The 18,436-nt window shown below is 30.7% G+C and overlaps 1 protein-coding gene across 9 annotated transcripts; it reads right to left on the reverse strand.

Moving 5' to 3' along the window:
• Nucleotides 1-366: 366 nt before the first annotated feature.
• Nucleotides 367-17,051, reverse strand: LOC139509974 (stromal membrane-associated protein 1-like). 9 transcript variants are annotated; one of them, XM_071296269.1, is made up of 13 exons: nt 16,689-17,028; nt 15,027-15,160; nt 14,383-14,468; nt 14,023-14,113; nt 13,257-13,271; nt 11,940-12,005; nt 11,197-11,314; nt 10,670-10,806; nt 8,728-8,866; nt 7,792-7,854; nt 5,087-5,325; nt 4,422-4,529; nt 367-3,671 (listed from the first exon to the last, which is right to left on the reverse strand). In XM_071296269.1, the coding sequence occupies exons 1-13, from the start codon at nt 16,804-16,806 to the stop codon at nt 3,528-3,530; spliced, it is 1,458 nt and encodes a 485-aa protein (XP_071152370.1). In that variant the 5' UTR covers nt 16,807-17,028; the 3' UTR covers nt 367-3,527. The 9 variants fall into 9 exon arrangements, with proteins under 9 accessions (XP_071152370.1, XP_071152369.1, XP_071152372.1 ...); XM_071296268.1 differs by lacking the exon at nt 15,027-15,160 and adding an exon at nt 15,214-15,347 and having other exon boundaries at nt 16,689-16,885; XM_071296271.1 differs by lacking the exon at nt 13,257-13,271.
• Between the last annotated feature and the right edge of the window lie 1,385 nt (nt 17,052-18,436).

Genomic DNA, 18,436 nt, shown 5'->3' on the forward strand with positions numbered 1-18,436 from the left:
AAACTGTTTAAGATACAGTCTAGAAACCTGGTCTAGAACAGCATCTATTTTGTATGGTCTAGAACAGGATACATTTTCTGAGCATGTCTAGAACAGGGCATGTTTTATAATATTTCTGTTAAGAACAGGGTATGTTTTTCAATGTTTTCTGGTTAGAACAGGGTATGATTTGGCAAGTGCTGTCTGCACAGTTATACCCGAAAAGGTAGTCAGCAAAAATAGAATCAAGGCTGAGGACCTATTGCACTACCAAATATCATGATTCAATGGGAATTGTGTCATCAATGTGGCATCATAGTCAGTCATAATGTCTATAAAGGGTCACTGGTTCGACTTTGGCCTATAACTTTCAAATTCTAAATCTAATATAATTACACATATTTTATTGTTTTTTATGAAGTACATTTATTTTTACAATATACCAACAAATTTAATGATGACATTACAAATGAGATATTTACAAATGATCTGTCACATAAATACTTATGATTTAAATAAAAGCAAGTTATAACAAATAAAACAAGACATTTAAAATAACAATTATATTGTGCATATTGTTATCAGTAAAAAAATTACCAACAATAAACAATTAAATGTGAACAAAATTAAAAGTTAGATTTAGTAATTTATAGCATTATGGACATAAAAAATATATAATGTTTAACCGTAGCTTTAAAAAATAAACCCTGTATATGTACTAAGGATCTAATTGCCAAAAATAAAGACTTATTTCACCCTCTCTAAGATGAAGACAAACAAAAGCAACAGTACTTCCAGCAAGCAAACATTTATTAAATGAACAATAGATGAAAAAACTCAGCAAAATTGTAAAAGGACATGTATTTTTTTTCTTCCTGAAACAAATGGATATTCCAAGAAACACATTTGACATGATATAGATGAAACTATATATAATAATGTTCCACATGTGCATTAAATCTGTTTATCATCCATTTATATGAAAACAATCTTGCCATTACTGTTATGGGTACATTGAGCTTTCTAATTTGTCATGGGTTCATTTTTATGCACTGTTTTCACCAAAATGAATACCTCCAAGTATAACACGGAAATAAATAGATGGAAATTACGCAAGGAATTATCTTACCATATCACCAATGTAAACAATCTATTATATTACAATATAAAATAATCCATAAATAGAACAACCTTCTCTCTATCAAGGGTTTTCACACTAGCATTTCTTGATGCTGTTCCATTTAACAAACATGGGACCTAGGGAAGGCACTTTGTACTCTCAACTATGGGTATTACTTTGTGGTACTGTGAATTTGAACTAGAATATTTTATCATAGGCAGGTGAAATGTTGTCATAATCCCCATTTGGCATATATTTTATACAGTTTACTTCATAAATATATGAATAAAGTTTTCAGTTGACATGTCCTCAAACTACAATAATCAAAACTTGCAGGTAATTAAGGACAGAGCAGCACAAAGACCTGCAAATATAATGCCCTACTACTATCAAAGGCAAGGCACACATTTGTGTCTGTAGGTGGTAATTTGTAAGAGTCTTCCCCAAGTGCTGTAGATGTTTGAATGGAACAGCCCTTAAGACTTACTATTGGCAGTATATGCTATAATTGATGTCCAATATATATTGAGTAGTAGACTGAAATATAGCTAATACACCTGAGGAATAGGGATTCAACATTCATTGTTAATCCCCAAAACAGTGAATATACCAACCTAACTGAGACCCCTTCATGTTATTCAAATAAAGTTTTATAATCTTTCAATATATTATTTAGAGACATTGTTGGTATAATAAAGTGCATGAGTATTATTTTCTTTGAACACAGTTCATGTGTAGAGATAATATACACTCAAAAAAAAGCCTGAGGTTCATTATCATGATTATTGTCCCTCATTATTCAATCCTATCATGAAATTGTGTTTGTGCTTAAACATCAAATAGATAAAAGTTCTATAAGCAGTATACATCAATATGCATCTATGATATAAGCTGACAATGATCCTTCTGTTTCTATTAAAACAGCCTTACATCATATTCATAGAAAGTTACAAATTATACTACTGGATAAAAACAAAATGCACATATTCCATCCAAAGTAATGATAATAAAAGCAAGCCAATTGAATATGATCTTAATATTGCACAAGAGGCATATAAATATTCAACAATTTATCCATTCACTTTGACCTTTAGAATCTGAATTCCCATTCACCTTGACCTATAAAAACTGAATTATCATTTATATAGGCCTATAAAATCTGAATTTTCATTCACCTAGAACTATAAAGAATCTGAATTCAATAAATGTTATAAACCTCATTTTGAATATTTACATTATATTAATGATAAAATATAAAATAAAATACTGTTCCTTACAGGATATAATTTGTTATCAAAACAAAATGCAGACACATTTACATTCTGAAAGCATGGACTGTATGATTGCTGAATGACTTTTAGTGCTACCCTCACCTTTTATATAAAGAAAAACTATGGAAATACATATTTATCTTATTTGCATAATGGTCTCTTTCATTATAAATAATTATTAATTAATGAGTCCTTCAATATGTACTGCAGAATCTTTTGCAATAGTTGGTGTATATGGCTTTCAAATTATGAATTTGCACTGTAAACAAATATTGCAAAATATATTTACTATAACTCATTAAGTATCAATTTATAGATTTTCTGATAATAACAAAAGAAAATATTCTGTTTATAAATACAATAATAATAGTTGCTGAATAAAAACAAAATTCAAATAAAAAACAAACCAAAAAATAATTTCCAGAGGCAGTTACAATCTTGTATATATATTGCAGTTATTATCATGTCAAAAGTTTAAAATGAAAAACAACATTAGGATAGTCATTCCTTTGCCCTTATTTATTTCTGTGTATTAATGTGTCACATACACTATAACATCACCCTTTATCAACTAAACAAGTTATTGTTTTTATAAAAAATAATAAAATTAATGAATAAGCAAATGTAAACCGAAAAATACAGTTTGAACATGACAAAAATACATGCAGTAAACATGACACATCACATTTCATAACGGTACTTCCCTACATGGCCGATAATAATACTTTACAGTTCAATGTTTTCATCAAACTTGATCCAGCAAGATATTAAAAATAAACATTCATACCAGATTCACATCAATCATATCAAATCTGTTAAAGGTAAACGTCTTCAGCAACTCTCAATAATTTTTACCAATTTTCATCTTTATGATAATATTTTCTTATCTATTTTATTGATTATTATTGAAAGCAATTAACTATAGAAAACTAATGTACTGTCAATGGCTTTGTGGCAGATTTCCATCATAATCAGGCAATGACTAGTAGAGACACCACCTGAGTTCAAGAAATGATACACTTTTATGTAATGACAGTCACAAAAGTTTTCAGCATCCACTAATTCATACATTCATCCTCTCATTAAACAATTCTAAAATTAACAATACCATCACATGAACAAATGGAATGCTACAAATCAGCCTAATTATAACGTCATCATTGCCAAAGATTTGTAGAGAGAGTATGTCCACTATTTCCCTGACCTCCCCAGTTACCCATTCCTCCATTGGATGTTGCCCCAACAGGTTGTCCAACCATGTTACCAGAATTTAATCTCATATTATTCATTTGTTGCTGCATCTGAAAGATGTAAAATATTCAATTATGAAACAATTGTCTCGTCTCAAAAATGCTTTTCAATGATGTGAGAGGAATACTAACACACATTTATAAATGTATCTGTTGTCAAGATTTTTTACGGCCCACTTAGCAGCATTTTGTTTTTTGGGTTTGTGCGTCCTTTCATTGGTCCCTCTTCAGGTGAAAGTTTTTGGTCAAGGTAGTTTTTGATGAAGTTGAAGTCTAATCAACTTGAAATTTAGTACACATCTTCTCTATGATATAATATTGCCAAATTAGTGTTTTGATTCCAATTTCATAGTCCACTGAACATACAAAATGATAGTGCGAGTGGGGCATCCATGTACCATGGACACATTTTTGTTTTTCATTGTGTCATTTCTCTGTTGTCAGTAACTGATTTCATGCACTACATTTAAGAAGTCAATAGTGAATTCAGTAGAAACTTACATCTACCTCTGTCATACAAAATAGACTTTACTGTTATTTGATCATATTAGGAGTGAATGTTTTTTTGTTTTTTTTTAAAGTTGATATATTCTTATATATTTTCTTAAATGAAAATATGGCTATCAAAATGAACAAGGTGACCAGTTGTAAATTTTAACATTTTCTTTCTTTTCTGAGGGGTAGCACATATAAACTACAATTAGTGTCATGTTTTACGTTACGTTTCTTACAATCATACTTTTCTTTTGGAATTGTAATTAATCACTACAAAATAAGATGATATAATATATCTAGACCCACCTGATTATACTGCATGGACTGGACAGCGGCCATTTGTGGTTGCTGATTATACATTCCCATTGAGGGCTGCATATTCTGTTGTCCCATCATACCATACATGTTAGGATTCTGTAAACAAACAAAACGGTGAATCAAATGTTTTCATTATTTATTATATGAATATCTGGTGGTGTTGGTTTAATAAAATAAAAAGTGATTACTCAAAATCATTTAAGAAATAAAATCTAATATGGGTCTTGAATTTCATTTTTTTTAAAGCGACATATCTGAAGAACTTTATTTTGACACTTCTAAGACTTGTGAGTTGTGTGGTAACATTAAAGTACTGTATATGAGTTTCATAATATTTGGTCAGGTCAAACTAAAGTAAACAAAAAATTGTAAACAGGCATAACTCTAGAACGGTTAAAGAAGCCCCACCAAAATTCATTCTTGATCTGTATTATGTTGTTATAAGCATTATGCATAAGATTGGATCATCATTCAAATCATTTGGTTGAGGCTAACATAACTAAGAGAAAAGAAACAAAAATTCAGAAATTTTTCTATTTGTAAAGGGGAATAACTCTAAAACAGATAAGGTGACGCCACCAAAATACAAACTTGACCTGTGTTTTATGGTAATTAACATTGTGAATAAAAATAGAAATTGTAAAGCTAAATACCTGTTGCATTTGCCCTTGCTGTGGATTATACTGATTATTCATTATGGGCTGTTGTGGCATTCCTCCCTGTGGCATTCCACCTTGTGGCATTCCACTTTGGTTATTCATCATGGGCTGTTGTTGCATGCCTCCTTGGTTATTCATCATTGGCTGTTGTTGCATACTGCCTTGGTTATTCAACCCGTGTTGTTGTGGCACACCATACATTCCCATGTTCTGTTGAGGCATGTACATACCACCTGTAAAAAGAATATTTTAAATTGTTTTCTACTTTACAGATGATATATTATAGTATATTATTCATATGAGGAAGTATAAACTACTTGGACCAGTATTATATCTTTCAAAAGACAACTTTCTATTGTTTAAATAATAAGTTTTATTTTGTAGTTAAGTATTTACACTAAGCAATTCAGATATATTATAACAATCAGTTTCTTATTTTATTCAAATATATTAACAGAATTATTTTATTATATTATTAAATTGCATCCAAATCAAATTAGGAAAATTATCTGGCCTTACATACAACAAGCCAAAAATGTACTTTCTATTTCTATATTCTCTCAGTATCTATTTTACTGAACCTATCAATATTTGTACTAATAAAAAGAATAAAGATAAAACTCTTCAATGTATTGTCAAATAAATGAACTTTAGATTCAGCAGTGCAAAGGTTAAAAAGTTGCAGATAACACAATTTATCAGGTGTTTTTTTTTCACTAGTTAGTTGTGCAATGTAAGCAATAACATAGTCATAACAAAGATTTACAATGCTGAAATTAGCCATCTAAAATTGTCCAATTTACATATCATCTAAAATGATACCATACAAAAAAGATATTGTTCAAAAAAGATTGTCAAAACTGGTTTTAACTTTATTTAGTAGTGTAGTAACCATTCTCTGAAATGCAATATGACATTGTAAATTCTTAATAGTTTTATTAAAGGTACAAAATAGCTGCCTTTGGTTAATCAGAAAGACACAGCCATTAGTTTTATATTTGTATGCACCTGTCCTATGTCAGGAGCTGTTGTTCAGTGGTTGTTGTTTGTTGGTGTGGCTCATATTTTGTTTTTATATAGATTAGACCTTTGATTTTCCTGTTTGTATAGTTTTACACTAGTCATTTTTGGTCCCTTCATAGCATGCATAGCTTGCTGTTCAGTGTGAGCCAAGGCTGTACTTTTTATGCATTGTGACTTGGTTGAAGAGTTGTTTCAGTGGCACTCATATCCTATCTTCTGATTTGTAAAGAAAATAACATCATATCTAACTTCCAGAGTCAGATTTATTGTTTTCTTAAAATGCTTAAACATGGAACTTATATGGAAAAAGGGTTGATTTTGGTCAGACAACAAATGTACTGAAAGACCGTCAACAATATGGCAGTCAATAAAAGCCCTTTATGGTTTTTCTTCCTTTGAAGGATTTTTTTGTAGAATATCATAAAGGTGCATAAGATTTCCAACAAATTTATATGTCTGATTTCCAAAAGTATGATGATAAATTAAGCAAACATGCACCAATAAGCTTCATAGCACCTGCCTCATATTATCCTTGGTTGCTAAAATGTTCTGAGGATCAATATTGCAACATGAATCTTAAAACTTTTTTAAAGCATAATTGAAATGATTTCATTGATTGAATGTAATTGTAAAGCAGAATAAAAGAACCTGATACAATACTATCAAAGCACATAAAGTTCATGTTATTATGTTCACATTTAGGTATAAACATATAACCCAGCATTTCAAATATCAAATAATAATGAAAATATAGCAATATATTATGCAATAGCAAAGTCTAAAAAAAAAAGTTCTGTAATATGTACATGTATAGCTGAATTAAAACAAATATATCAAATTCTGTAATTTTTTACATTTAACAAAAATGTTTAAATGTGTCCCAGTTACTACATGTGTACAGAAGAGTTGAATAGAAATAAATTGTACAATTTTGTATTTTAGTTTTTTTAGGAAACTCTGACACATATATTTTTAAACGTAGAATTTGCACATCTTGGGTAAATCAAATTTGAAAATAAATGGCTGATAAAGAGTGCTAAACAAAAACGATATGTACACAAGAAGATGAAAACACCCATAAACTAACAGTTCATGATTTAGAAAAAGAAGTTTCTTCCATATCAGCACCATAAGACTTTTTGCTTATCTTTACATCATTCTATTAGAACCTTAAAACCAATGCCCATTGTTTTAACAGTGAAACTATCTTACACATCAAAATATCCTTTGAGTCTTAAGATGACCTACATGTATTGCAGTTGCAGGGAAATATTCTCTTCCTTCTAAACATTTACGTCTTTTCCAGTAACTGTCATAATTACAGATCCAACAAACATGTTTTTAACCTATTCTTGTACAGTACTGTGAAAACCATGAAACAGTGACCACAGTCATGCTTGTGGACAGTGGTCAAATAAAAACTCAGATTGAATTTATAAACTAGAGGTACCAAGAAACTACACAGAATATAAAGTTAAAATCCTTTCAATTTTTCGGAAATAACGTTTATGATTACCACAAACTCTTAGTTATTGCAATAGCTGACCTGGACCTTTCAATCCAGGTGAGTTAAAAACTGAGTGATTTGAAAAGCCCACATGCATCCCATATTGACACGTAAAAAGAAACCAAATGCATTCATTGAAGCGTATGAACATCTACTATACATGCTGTACCTGTATCGTACTGATTATAATATCCCATATCACTTTGTGGCACATTGTAATAAGGTGTGCCACCTGTAAAGTAATAATTATATGGTGTTAATCATCTTGTCTATAACATGCTGTTAGTTTATCATGCCACATTTATAACATTTGTAGAAAAATAAATCAACTTATTAGATCCAACCATGTTTTCATAAAAGGACATGACACAAGAAATCTTAGCTAAAAAATCTTCATAAATCTTAAAACAACAAGAATGTGTCCATAGAACATGGATGCCCCACTCACACTATCATTTTACATGTTCAGTGGACCGTGAAATTGGGGTCAAAACTTTAATTTGGCATTACAATTAGAAAGATTATATCATGGGGAACATGTGTACTAAATTTCAAGTTGATTGGACTTAATTAACTTCATCAAAAACTACCTTAACCAAAACTTTAACCTGAAGCCGGACGAACGGACACAGGGACGGATGAACGAACAAACAGATGAACGAACGCACAGACCAGAAAACATAATGCCCTTCTACTATCGTAGGTGGGGCATAAAAATGTTTATTATCAACTAATTTTATTGTGCACAGTTCCTAATGTTATCATAATTTTTTTAACAAAATTATCAACAGACTTCTAAACTAAATTCTAGATGTTTTCAAAACTTATTTCTTATGCTAGGATTTTTGTGGTTGCAATTTACCCAATGGAAAAATAAAATAATTGAGCTTTATTTAAATTTCATTCTCCTATTTGTATTCTAATATATACATTATTGAATAGTTTGTTTTAAAAGTGTTTGTGTAAAGTGTAGTTCTTGTGGTGGTCAGTAGGCATAATTCCTTTTTCCCTCTAATTGTTGACTGTTTTGTGAGGTACCCTTTAAACATAATCTGTTTGTCAGATTTTCCTTTGATTGTATATGTAAACATGTTAACAGACTTACCAGGTACACCATACATTGGTTGTTGTTGTGGCTGACTACTAGGACCATACAAGGCCAAGATGGAATCTTTTGTGGATTTCTCCTGAACTTTAGCTGCACCATCATCAAATAATGAAGCTTCTAAATCACCATTTGGCATCTGCAAAAAAGGTCAATATTTTAAATGCTACATATGCACGTAAAAGACAACAACAGAACAAAGAAAACAATATTTTATGATCAGGTAAATTACACTTAATCATATAAGAAAGTTAAAACATACAGACAAAGATTTTTTTTATTTGTACTAAATTACAGAATCGCTTTAAAATACACTGATGCATCATGAGCACATCGGACACCTGGATAAACAAGAATGTGTCCCAAGTACACGGATGCCCCACTCACACTATCATTTTCTATGTTCAGTTGACCTTGAAATTGGGGTAAAAGCTCTAATTTGGCATTAAAATTTGAAAGATCATATCATAGGGAACATGTGTACTAAGTTTCAAGTGAATTAGACTTCAACTTCATCACAAGAGTGCACACGCTGAAATGTCTCGCCTTCTATACTAATCATTGATATTATGTTGATAGTCCTAAGTATAAAGCTAAGCTTTATTACAACTGTCACATAAACTTAACATAAACCAAGATAACTAAACAAAGACCAATGAACCTTGAAAAAGAGGTCCAGGTCAGATGAACCATTCCAGGCAGACAGGTACAGCTAACAATGCTTCTATACAACATATATAGTTGACACATTACTTATAGTTTAAGAAAAATAGACCAAAACACAAAAACTTAACACTGTGCAATGAACCGTGAAAATGAGGTCACGGTTAAATAAAACCTGCTCGACTGACATAAAGATCATAAAATATTTCCATACACCAAATATAGTTGACCTATGGCATATAGCATTAGATAAAAAAGACCAAAACTCAAAAACTTAACTTTGACCACTGAACCATGAAAATGAGGTCAAGGTCACATGACATCTGCCGGCTAGACATGTACACTTAACAATCATTCCATACAACAAATATAGTAGACCTATTGCATATGGTATGAGAAAAACAGACGAAAACACAAAAATTTAACTATAACCACTGAACCATGAAAATGAGGTCAAGGTCAGATGACACCTGCCAGTTGGACATGTAAACCTTACAGTCCTTCCATACACCGAATATACTAGCCCTATTGCTTATAGTATCTGAGATATGGACTTGACCACCAAAACTTAACCTTGTTCACTGATCCAGTAAATGAGGTCGAGGTCAAGTGAAAACTGTCTGACAGACACGAGGACCTTGCAAGGTACGCACATATCAAATATATTTATCCTATTACTTATAATAAGAGAGAATTCAACATTACAAAAAATTTGAACTTTTTTTTCAAGTGGTCACTGAACCATGAAAATGAGGTCAAGGACATTGGACATGTGACTGACGGAAACTTCGTAACATGAAGCATCTATATACAAAGTATGAAGCATCCAGGTCTTCCACCTTCTAAAATATAAAGCTTTTAAGAAGTGAGCTAACGCCGCCGCCGTAGCCGCCGCCGGATCACTATCCCTATGTCGAGCTTTCTGCAACAAAAGTTGCAGGCTCGACAAAAAACTACCTTGACCAAAAACTTTAACCTGAAGCAGGACAAACGGACGGACAAACAGACGAATGAAAGGACAGATGAACAAACAGACCCACAGACCAGAAAACATAATGCCCCTCTACTATCGTAGGTGGGGCATAAAAAGAATGAGATGGATAAATATTTTCTACTGACAATGTAAACATAGTAATTCAATATCTTCCAAATTGTACCTACTTGAGTTCCTGAATCTAACGGTTGACTAGACTGAATATTGCCATTTTGACTAGTTGATACAGTTGGCCCCATGATATCTACTAAATCTCCCTAGTAAATCTGATGATTGTGTACATACCTGGGTTCCTGAATCTAACGGTTGACTAGACTGAATATTGCCATTTTGACTAGTTGATACAGTTGGTCCCATGATATCTACTAAATCTCCTAGTAAATCTGATGATTGTGTTGCTGGTTGTTTTGCAGGTGATGTATCTATAAAATATCAACATCTAGTTTTATATTCAGATTCAGCTGTGTTATTTAATCAACCTTTATAAGACCAAATCTAAGGGTTAATAAATTGTTGGTTGCTAAATGTCCAGTGGCAAAAATTTCGTGCCTTTCTAGGACAAACCGAATTTAAGGGCATGTGGCTTAGGAATTGCCTGACATTAATTTGTGATTCCTAAATATACGAAGTATTGCAAAATAAAGTATACAATTAATTGAAATTTTATGTAATAGATTCTGTCCTCATTCATGTAAATTTGAATTTCTCTTAAAGATACGAGCCAAAAGATCAAGTAAGTTTTATCTAGTTAAGTGTTCCACTTAACTGAAAATATTGATTATAAAGAGTTTTGTGTCTTATTAGCAACTTACTTAGACTAAGTAAATCTTCTGTATTGGAGGTCTGTTTTGTCTGTACTGGAGGAGGGGGGTTAGTGTTCTGTGTTTTCTTTTCTGCAGGTTGTGACCTTGGTACACTAGATTTAGGTGCCTGAAATGGTATAAATTATAAATATAAAAATTCCACTTTTATTTATATGCTGCAAAAATTACTTTGTTTAAATCTTTAGCTGCATAAAACTGTATATTTTAATTTCAAGTGTTTAATCTTTTTATGAAAATCCTCTACAGAATTGAAGGCTGTATATATGATGACCTACATGTATAGTTGCCTATATCCAAGTCATTTGGTCTCTGGTAAATAGTTGTCTCATTGGTAATTCTACTAAACTCTTATTTTCATATAGATACAACTCAGACTGAAGGCTATACCAATTATAATAAAAATAGTGCATCCTTAATTTTAAAATCATTATTTTATCCTTTAAATAAACCCAAATAATCAATCTCTTGTTTGTATCCATTGTTCAACACTTGTAACATAATGTGCAAATTGGCTCTTATAGTCCTACAAAACCTTCAAGAGGGCCTTCAAATATATTTTAATGTTGTTTTTTTGCTTCTCCATACTTTTAACTAATCACTATGTTTAAAATTGTGGACAATATTGCTCTTTAAAAATTTCCATTTGGCAGCCTTATGTGGGAAATCCCTCACAAATAGTGACAGTTGGCAGGTATGCGGAGTACATGGTCTCAAGTAAGATGTTTTCCTACCTCTATTTGTATAGATGACTGTTGTTTTGGTCTTTTCTTTCTCTCTGCTTTTTCATCCATTTCCAACTGAAAGAGTTTAAAACTTCTAAATTAACTTAAATTTTGATTGGTTGTTGAATATGACTCCAATTTGTTTTTATAATGATGTATGAAGAATAATATAATGGAAATACATTGATATTAATAAGTTCATATTGATAACTATTGTACATGTAAATAATACTTGGTTATATAAATAGGTTGTTTACAAGTAGCTAAAAGCAGATTACTTTGTATATCAATGCATTTGCCTTTCAAGCATTACAATACATATACCCATCCAATTAATTGTTAATATTCTATTTACCAATCTGGTGGGTTTTAAAAAAATTCGGATTACAAATGTAGTTATCTTTTTTTTGTCTCATTGAGTTCTATTTATACAAAAAATGTTAATTGTGCTCTGCTACATGGTCAGGACATTTGAAAAGTGATGTTATATAAGGAGACAGATTTATCTTACTAGTAAACAAACAAAAGATGTTATAATTACTATTAAAGACCCTTCACCAATTTCCACATGCATATATCCATAATTCTACTATGTGATGGTAACAACTTAAAAGGATCAGTTAATGTCATTACAAAACAGCTGTGAATAACCAAGCCTCTAAATGCAGATAGTGTGTGTCATGGTTTCGTTTAAATGGTCCTTATGGTAAACATTGAGATATATGAACATTAACAATACTTTTTCTTAAGTGTATTAATTTAAATAAATCTATTCCAAATGTTCAGAATTCCTGTTTTTATTTTAATATCTATAAAAAGAACAAAAAATAGTAATTTCTGCATGCTTTTAAATTAACTGAAAAGAATAGCAAGTAAAACCTCAAATTTTTAATTTTCACAACATTTATGAAGGAAACTTTGCATATTTCCACTATTTGCTATACAATATACTTCTTAAGCATACTCTAGCTCCTAATATCAATACTCTTGCATTCATACATAAATATTTGACGTTGTTATCCATATATATCTAAAAGCTTTACTTTTATGAGGCTAACGAAATAATTATGAAGGACACAGTAAATTGAGCTACATCTCTTTAAAAACTTTTTGTGTAAATAAAAAATCCCTTTTGGTTTGTGGAAGTTCAAAAACCAAAATGAATGGTAAACTTTTTTCAAATTATTCCTTTAAAATAAACCAAGACAAATCTATTTAAAACAAGGTTTACTTTATTATATTATTTCATTAGCATCATACAAATGTTAAAACAATCAACCCATAGCTGTATTAGAAGAAAGAAAGATTAAAGATAGTAAAATTTACCGTGTCTCCTTTTAACTGCAGAAATATTCAAAGTTGCATTAACTATACACATATATCTAGGATAAGCAAATGATACATTTACAACATAAAAAGGACATGCAAAGTTCTGTGCAACTATAGTTATTCATGATAACAAAATGAGTATAAATAAAGATGATGGTGGCATACATCAATAAGACAGCAGATTATTGGATTAAAATGTTTCAAGTTCAGATTTTACAGTGAATAATTATATAAAATTTTAAATAAGTATGAATCATATTTATTTAAAATTTTATATAATTATTCATTTATTGATGTTTACAAAAAGATGATGCTAACTTGGATTTCTTTGAAACTTTGGCTTACTAGTCTATTTCATCTGGTTGGACTAATTTAATGCAGTCGATAATCCTACGCGTGTTAAAAAACAAACAAGTGTCTCTAAGCAAAGCATATTTCTTGAACTTCAAAAAAATTTAATCAATTTGAAAATGTTTAAATAGTACTGGTTTTACACTTACACAAATCCTTTGATTTCAAATGATACTGTGGATTTATTTATTTTCGTGGATTAAGGAAATCTTGCATGTTCGTTGATATTTAATTTACGGCTTTCACAAATTCTTCGTACAAGCCTTTATAAAATATGACATAAGTTGAGCATTTTATTTTGTGGTTAACTTGCACCCAAGAAATCCACAAACATTGGTATCCAACAAATAATAATGAATCCACAGTGCTTTCAACTTTATATACATCAATGTACATCTATATAATACCTTACCTCCTTTGGTATAGTTGGCTTAGGTACCACCCATTCTCTGGCAACATACTTCTTATGTTCATACTTGGCTCTTATAAACGATTCTAGAGCTCTTGTTTATGTTAAGGAAATAAAGTTGAAAACTCAGGGATTTAAAATGTCTCATTTTTACCAGTTCATTTTATTACTTGAAGAAAAGTTTTGCTTAAGATAAATAAAAGTTTAAAAAAAATAATTTGATTTCAGTGACCAAAAATACTAGTATCAGAACATAAAAGTACAATAGTTTTGACCTTTGATTTAAAAACTTTAAAATTCTGATTCAGAAAATATATCTCCAAAACCAATATACTTATGGAGAGGATTAGCTGACAAGGATACGAGTCTGTCTGTGGTCTTCTGAAACTGTCTGGCACTTGTGCTTCATAGGCTGCTCTGGCTCTACTGTTTCCAACCTCCATCATCATCTGAAAAAAAATAACATGTTTAAAATGACTGACATCCACAATAAAATATTTATATACTTGTAACTATTGATTTTTTTTACTCAAATCTACAAATGTTTATGTTAATATCTTATTCTTATTCACATAATTAAATATATTTAACCACTTTATTTTAAAATGATTTAGGTTCATTGATGATTCTCGTCATTTTTTCTTTTTATATCTGATAATGTTAACAATTTCAATGGCTGAACTGTATTATTTCATTTATCTATCCTGTAAAAAACTTTAAGGTAAAATTTGCCAAAACTAAATAAAAGCAAATATATCTGAACTCTCTAAAATTAGAGGCAAATATGTTCTTATTTCACAATTGTTAAAAGTTTTGACAGAATATTTAAAACAGATTAAACAAGCATATCTATTTATGGAGGTAAGATAATTTGTTTTTAAGATATGTCTTTTTAAAAAACGAGACATAATTTTTACAATATATCTATTGGACATGCATGACATATGCCTTTACCCTTCACCACATACACCACAGTAGCTGACTAACTCTTGTAATAAAATACATACTGCTACTTGTTCTGCAGTCCAAGTATCTAAATCTACAGATTTGACTTTTGATATATGGACACCAAGATTCCTGTGTTTTCCTGCACATCTCATGCAGAGGAAAATCCCTAAGTTCCATGATGCCCATCTGGGACCTGTAATTCCATTAAAGAGTAAAATATATATCACATAATCTAATAATACATACTGCTACTTGTTCGGCAGTCCATGTGTCTAAATTTACAGATTTGACTTTTGATATATGTACACCAAGATTTCTGTGTATTCCTGCACATCTGATACAAAGGAAAATTCCTAAATTCCAGGAAGCCCATCTCGGACCTGAAAATTATCAACAAAGTAAATGATGATAATAAGACTATACAAGTGTCATAATCAGATGTTAAACGTTGAATGAAAGTATTATTACATGTACATATATATGCTAATTTAATTTTATTCTGCCAAAAAAAACATTATTTGAATGATCAATCTAAACAATATCCTTTCAAATCAGACGTTAATTGTATGTAACTTTTAAGTTTCTGACCTCAAAATAAAGTGAAATAAATATGTGTAACAAACTAAGTTATCACCAAACACATGAAAAATTTCCACTTAGATATTGGTATGTCATGTATGTCTGTGAATTTGAAATCACTGGAGTTATTCTTTACAAAAAGGTTGACATACACTATATTTACATGCAACAGATCTAGATTGGCTGATGAAGCAAGCTTAAGGCTTGTTGATATATATAATGCAGACAAAACGGTTCATATTCTAAATTTACTCCTAAAGTCTACATGTACATGTATGTGAATACAATGAAATAAACTGATAAACCTGTCTAAATTCTAATCAAGCCAGGGGACAGCATTTGTCAGTTTTTGAAAGAACTATCGATGTTGCAAGACATATGTCCAAAGTTAAAGTACAAAGCATATTGTGGGTTGTGGGAAAAAAGGGTTTAATTTTGAAGGTTTTTTTTATATTTCATTGATTCCAAGAAAGAAACTTGTCCCATAAGTCTGTGTTAAATACTTTTTTGTTTTCTCCAGAAATGTAATAATCGTCCCTCTGCCAAGGTTTGGATTTGGGTAACCATGATAACCATTGCCCAGTTTGGTAGACTGTTCTTTTTTAACTGTTTTTTAAGATGTTAGTACTTATCAGTCATTGTCAGTAGACTTTGTTTTGTTTCATCTTAATATATTTATTTATTTTTCTATTTACTGGGATTGTTTATAAATCCAAAATATAGTTACTGGCAGTTATGGTACTAGTCTATGACTATGAACAAGTTTGATTGTGCTGGATGGCCCCGATGTTATTTCCACAGATTAAGTTCGATTAATTGTTTTTCACATTTGTTTTGTACACATTGTATATTACTTAGTTCTTACTCAAATACTGATACGTTCTGTAGGCATTTAGACTGTAGTCTTTACATGAAATGATGAATTTGTATTTTCACTTTAGTTTTGTTTTGGTAAATAGTTTTTACATATTTTTACTTAAAGATGTAAGAACCCCCATTGTCTTTCCTTACAGAAAACAAGTGTCTCCAAAAGATGAAAGTTTCACAAATGTGACTTTCAATTATAATTTTGATGTGAATTGTTTTCTTTTGGTCGACTGGGTATTAAGGTAAGGACAAGATAACTTTTTTGTAATTTACACCTTTTGCGTCACAGTCAACACAATATTTGTTATCATCATCTTTCAAAAGGTTTGCCAATGTAGCCTGGTATTTTTCCTGTAAGTGTTTTTGTCGTTCCTTCTCTGATCTTGTAGACATTTTGACAATACCAGAAATCAATCAATACACTCCTCCGATGACAACTAACCGGATGTGTGATAAGGTCTTTGCGGAAGAATTTCTTAACTTCCTGTTCAAAACATATTTGCTATATAAACTTTGACATGATATGTACAATTCACTAAAATAATATTCATCATATATTCTTATTTAAAGGAGGCAAATCCTTGTTACTACAGTATCTGTCAGACTGATAGATAGGTTACGCGAGAATTATTTTGCGTATTTAATTCAAGGGGAGCTAACTTGGTCAATATGACAAATACTAGCTTTTTTAAAAGCTAGTCCGACTTCGAAAAGAAAATATCTTACCTGAGAATTGAAAGATCTTATGTAGGTATGTGACAAATAATAAAGACTTGCAATGAATGTGCTTTATTCTAAAATATCATTCGCATTATAAGAAGGTTGTAAAAAAAAATACATCAACATCTCAAAAAAGGTACTTTGACCCATCCGCACTTAAGTATAAATTTAACTTTGACGTCTTCCAACATGACAAAAAACTCTCTATTTAGGCAGCAACCATTTGATTTTCTGGTGGGGCTATGGGTTTTTTTTCTTGACAAACTTTTTTTTCGCCTTTGGCGAAAGACAATCTATTTTTTTTGGCGACAAGTCGAAAACAATTATTTTCTTTCACAATTTTAGCATTACATATAGTGGCAGCTGAGGGTGAAACAAACAATTACCCCCCCCCCCCCCCCCCCCCCGACGGGACGTTTCACTAAAGCAGAAAAAAGCAAACCACGTTTTGATTTAAATGCAACAATGAAAATGCTACTTGAAATGGACAAAATCATAATGTATGTCAACAAAAATAGCCGATAGTGGTCTTGATATGGTCTTGATATGAATTACCGTCCGCTCAACTCATTTTTGTATATATAAAAAAAACAACTTTAAGTTTACTGTAAAGTTTATATAATTTCAAATAAAATATTTATTGATCTCGCAGATTTCTTAGTTGTATGAAACAATATTGTGAAAAAAAAGAGATATTAAAACTTTTTGTCGATCAGTTCAATATAATCAACACGTAAATTGGCGAATATAAAATCCGTCCAGTCATTTTTTTTTTTGTAGAAAAACAATTTGTTTTATTATTAAGTTAAAATTTTCATATAAGATTCATAACTATTAATCTCGCAGATTTCTTAGTGGTATGAAAAAATATTGTAAATCAAAAGAAATATTAACACTTTTTGTCGATCAGTTCAATATACGTAAATTATTAAAGCGTACATAGATTGAAATCTGTCCGATCATTTTTTTAATTATTTTTGGTGGATTTTCATATAAAATAGTCTTGTATCTCTAAGGTATTCAAATATTAAAATAATCTATCAAATAACAAGAAAGTTCCGGTGAATATCCTGTCACAATCCGGGCAATCGTCCTGTCATTAGTGTAGCCCAGCTGTTGGCAGCGTATCGTCGCGATGCGGTATGTGGGATTCAGCGTATATTTTCCGGGAAAAAATAACAATATATTATTACCAAGAGAAACAGCATGTAAGCGTACAGCTTCCAGAACTTGTAGTTTTCTGTCCAGCATAGGGACGTTAACAAAAACAAGGAGTTTCTGTCGACTGTAAGTTTTCTCATAT

The sequence above is a fragment of the Mytilus edulis genome, chromosome 1, assembly GCF_963676685.1.
Source record: "Mytilus edulis chromosome 1, xbMytEdul2.2, whole genome shotgun sequence".
NCBI lineage: Eukaryota > Metazoa > Mollusca > Bivalvia > Mytilida > Mytilidae > Mytilus > Mytilus edulis.